The sequence below is a fragment of the Nanorana parkeri genome, unplaced genomic scaffold, assembly GCF_000935625.1.
Source record: "Nanorana parkeri isolate BGI_ZX_2015 unplaced genomic scaffold, ASM93562v1 scaffold2190, whole genome shotgun sequence".
NCBI classification, from domain to species: Eukaryota; Metazoa; Chordata; class Amphibia; order Anura; family Dicroglossidae; genus Nanorana; species Nanorana parkeri.
In genome coordinates, this window is record NW_017308458.1 from 77,385 (window position 1) to 82,113 (window position 4,729).

Genomic DNA, 4,729 nt, shown 5'->3' on the forward strand with positions numbered 1-4,729 from the left:
ATTTGCTCCCCAGCCCATTTCTAATAAGATATGTTGGTGGAAAATCCTAGTGATAATACTTCACCATTCAGACCAGGGTGGGATCCACAGCCAGTGACAGCAGCTGGCTAGTTATATACAGTAGGTATCTCCTCTTTTCAGTCCTGCAAGTTCAGTGTCTAGCAGAAAAAAGTCTTCAAGTGCCAACTTTTTTGTGAGGCTCTGCAATTTCATGTGAAACTGGAAGATGTGAAAAGATATTTCACAGTAAGCCATGTGCTTTAGGGACACCCGCCTTTCAATATGACCATCGATCAATGAGGTACAGTGGCACACTTAGCAAGTGCGTCTCCAGTCCTGTCCTGTCTCTGCTTCTCTTCATTGTTTTGACATCCAGCCTAAAAAGTGACCTACACTTGGAAAACTTGAATTTATGAGATTTGGGGCATGTTTATTAAAAGCAGAGCTGGCCATCACAAGTACTTATCACAGAACAGTCATGCAGAAAAAAATATGGTTAAAAAAATGTCTCCTGCATTTACTGCAGGCTTATCAATGCAGAGATCTCTTAAGAAAATTACTGCAAGTGGCATCTAACTCCCCTACACCCTGAGCTCAATCTTGTCATGCCACTGAGTATTGCTTAATGTTTTCTCGCCAGCTATGTAAGACACATAGGGATTGAAATTTTAAGAGCAGAGAAAAGTGCCTGCATGGGTTTTAACTACTAGTTAACCTAAGTTTGTAAAATGTCAGCTGGAATCTGATTGGTTGACATCCCAGGCCCTGACCTGCAGTCTCTATGAGAGGACTACAGTGTCAACTTCCACTGATGGTCATCAATAAAATATTATTTTTTATTGTTTAGCACTACTCACCCTGTAGATGAGTGAGGATCTCCTGTGTACGAGCTGCTTAACCATTGAGTCTCATCTACTGTAGTGCGAGCATGAGGAACTCGACCCACATCCTTCACAGTCATGATAAGATGTCGAGAGGAGCGAAGAATTCTAACAGCCTCATCATGAGGAATGGAGAGGAAGCTGATGCCATTTACATCCAGGATCTGATCGCCTACCTGGAATAAAAGTCAGGAAAGAATGGAAGGTTAAAGATCAACATAATAATTCAGTGTATTAATATTGGTATTGATGTTAGTATTAGATATTGTGCTAATTGATATCGGACACAAAGGTTTTGTCCGATATCAATTATCAGTTTTTAACATCTCCCAGGTTTGGGTGGATGCTGATTGGGTGCTGATGGAAAAAAACAAGGAAATGGTTCTTTGTGTCCCCCGGGAACATTGGTAGTCAGATTTCACTCACATACTTCACAATCTTCCCTTGCTAATGTAATAAAAAGGGGTGTCAAACTCTTGCTACAGAATTTTCCATTTCCATACTGCTGGACCTGTTCTTCTTTAAATTATGTGATCTGCTATGATAATCTTAAGATCAGGGTTTCCTCCAACTCCTTCCCACCCCAAATTTCTATTGCACTCCTCTCTATGATTGTAATATAGATGTACACCAAGGCTTGATGACCCTTTCTCACTGTCTATAGTTTAGGAAGAATCCTGGGAGATAAACAGTCTTCTGGTCATGATGTCACCACATACCATCTATTGAACAAGTCCAAATGCGGATTTATATTTATTTAGTCCTGAAAGCTAACCCAATTTTTTGCTAAGCATAATTTTCGGAATGCAAGTGTTGAAATTCCGCAAGCATTAAATGGTCTACTGTACCATTAGACAGTAATGAGCCACTAGTACTGCAGAGGGCATATGGTTATTTAACGGACAGGGCAAATATGTTTTATACATCTTGTGCTTTTGCACAGGACTCAGAAGGACAAAACAGTCCTGGATGGGAGGGATGCAGAGGTATCCAGGTGGTCATTGTAAAGGAAATCCCACTTTTTTACTCCTAAGTTTCACTTCCCGTCTATAGGGGACCAGACTTTGGTCAAATTACTTACATTTGTAATGACTTGGCATGGTGATAGGCTTCTAGGTGTTGGTTAACACGGCAGAACATAAGGTCTGCTGTCTTAGTAATGGCACTGAGGCAACAGTGGGATAGGAAAAAATACGTGCCTATACTGGCAGACACAACAGACTGTAGGTACACTTTGAGTACCAAAAGGAGACAAACTCAGCTGACAACATGGTAAGAGGATATGCACATATATTGAACAACACTAATGAACTTTAAAAGGAAAAAAAAACTGTAAGACATTTGATCAGCATGGTACTCAGATAGGTGAGAAGGCAAGTGTGCCCCCACATCTGCTATTCTATGCATAGGTTTACATGAGTTTACCACAAATAAATGCCTGACATTTCTTTGCTGTAAAAACCTATTAGTGAATATCCCCCGAGATTAGCATTGAAGTGATAGGTGGTTTATTAGTCATTGGTAGAACATTTTGTTGAACTGCATTCACCTTGAAGTGCACAAGGTCTATGCGGATCTTACAATAATGATCTATTGATCCCTATAAAGCACAATGTATCACTGCCAGCTGGACAGGTCTTGAATACATTTACTACTGTGAGGTCCTTCTGGCTGGACACTATCCTACCTCAGGATAAATAAGTTACTTTGTAGGATTAAAAAGTGGTGTGCAAAGTGCAATTAGCAGCAAAAAAAAATGCTAAGCAGCTATTATCTATTCTTCTTACTTTAAGTGTTAAAAGCTGAAATCTGATTTTATGTTTGTAGTTACTGCACATCATTACTTTGCTTTTCTCAGTGGAAGTAATGTGTGCAAAGATGCATACAGGAGAAAACAGGTGTGCAGGACAGTTGCAGTGTTACCTTTAAACCAGCACTTTCAGCCTCTGAGGCCTGATCCACACCAGTGATGTAAATCCCCAAGGAGTACTCAGCACCGCCACGAATGAGCAAGCCAAGGGACCTTCCCTCGCTCAGTACCAAGTTCACCTAAAGGTGAAAACCATACATAACATCTACTGATAAATGCTTACTTCAAAACAAACCATTATTAAATTGTAAAGGTTAGGCCCATGCAAACTGTTTTTTTTTTTCCCTTTAGCGTATTCACTGGTAAGCTCAATATCCTTATGGTTCCTAAAACTTGATGATCAAGTAGCAGAGATCTTCCACCCCTGAAATGCCCCTAGCTTATCTTGCTTTGATTAAAAGGAAATCACTAAAGTTAGTTTTTTTTCAGACAATTGTGAACATTTCTAATGCTACTGGTATAATAACTACTCTCCTTGATTGCTGATGACTTACCATCTGATATGCTCTGCTCTGTACAGTCTGTAGTCTGCTACCTCCACCTAATACAGGTTTCAGTCTCATCTTTGATCTTTCTGTTCCAGTATACCATCTAATCAGATTTACCACTGCCTTGATAGACCTGTGACTTACCTTGGACCTGCTGCATTAGAGTCATCAATGGTTTTAGAAAGGAGCTAGATCTCTGCATAGAGCACAATACATGGAAGACATCAAAGGTAAGCCACAACAGTTATTTCAAATAAGTGCTTTTTCTGAAAATGTATCATTATGAAGGTAGGAGAAACACTATCCTGTCTGAGTCATATGCTCTTCAAAATGCAGGAAGAATATAAACATTAGAAAGGGGCTCAGTTACTGTGTAAATTAAATGTCTCCATTTGCATTCTGCTTATGCAGGAAATCTGTACCAAGAGAACTATGCAGATTGCCAAAAAATGCTAGCTGCTGGACAGTCTGGCTTCAACGTGCAGAACTGGAAACATCGGTTCAGAAAATTAAGGGGGTTATTCACTAAGCTGCCAAAGGCAGCCATGTAAATAACCGAACCGAAGTGAAGGGAGCCAAATGCCATTCAGGTATTCACTTCAGCCCTGTACGTCTGAAAACAGTCGTACGTCAGCTGCCTTCAGCTTCCTTCACTTCACTTCGGTTCAGCCAAACAGTTCGGCTGAGCTGAAGTGAAGAACCCGTTCAAATCAGCCGATCCAACATCTGGATCGGCTGAGCCGAGCGCCCAGCAGTCGACTCGCTGCCATTCACCCCTATTCTGTTAGCGGCATTCGACTCGATTATTCTGATTGCTACCTCGGAGGTAGTGAGCAGAATGAATAAAAAAAAGTAAACAAAAGAAAGAAAAAATAAAACAGTGTGGGGTCCCCCTCCCAAACCATACCAAACCCTTTAGGTCTGGTAGGAAAGTTAGGAGGGACCGCAAGTTAAAACATTTTTTAAAAAGTGTGTGGGGTTCCCCACAAAAGTCATACCAGGCCCTTAAGATCTGGTAGGAATTTTAAGGGGGAATCCCACCCCCAAAAAATGGGGGGGTCACCCCTAAGATTCCCAACCAGACCATTAATCCGAGCACAGGCCTGAGCACCAATTCTTAGTTAATTTGAGGATCTACAGCTGAGTGATACATAAATAAGATACATTTTTGTTAGTAATTAAGGTACTTGAATGCATTTTTAAGGTTCAACTCCTGAGTTTAGTGTCACTTTAAGTACAGTTTTTTCTTTAACTAGAAGACATTCCAGAGAACACACATTTCTCTCTAGTAATATGCGAGAAATCACTATTTAGGTGGAACCCTGCTTGGATTAAGGTTGGATGCAATTCTTTATGACCATGGGGCTGTGAGGAGGAAAGAGTTGTGTCTGAGCTTCCCAAGAATTTTACGAAGCTGATTGGTTAATGTGCCCTCTAAAGTACAACTATACTTGAATACTTGAAGCCCTATATATGTATATATATATATA

The 4,729-nt window shown here is 40.5% G+C and overlaps 1 protein-coding gene across 3 annotated transcripts in view; it reads right to left on the reverse strand.

Moving 5' to 3' along the window:
• WHRN (whirlin) overlaps positions 1-4,729 on the reverse strand; it is a 150,268-nt gene that overhangs the window by 63,841 nt on the left and 81,698 nt on the right. For 2 of the 3 annotated variants that reach the window (XM_018572969.1, XM_018572968.1), the window contains 2 exons: positions 2,805-2,930; positions 858-1,057 (listed from right to left, as the gene is read on the reverse strand). In XM_018572969.1, coding sequence (XP_018428471.1) covers positions 858-1,057; positions 2,805-2,930 — 326 coding nt within the window. The remainder of the gene's footprint in view (positions 1-857; positions 1,058-2,804; positions 2,931-4,729) is intronic. The other variant, XM_018572970.1, reaches the window with a different exon arrangement.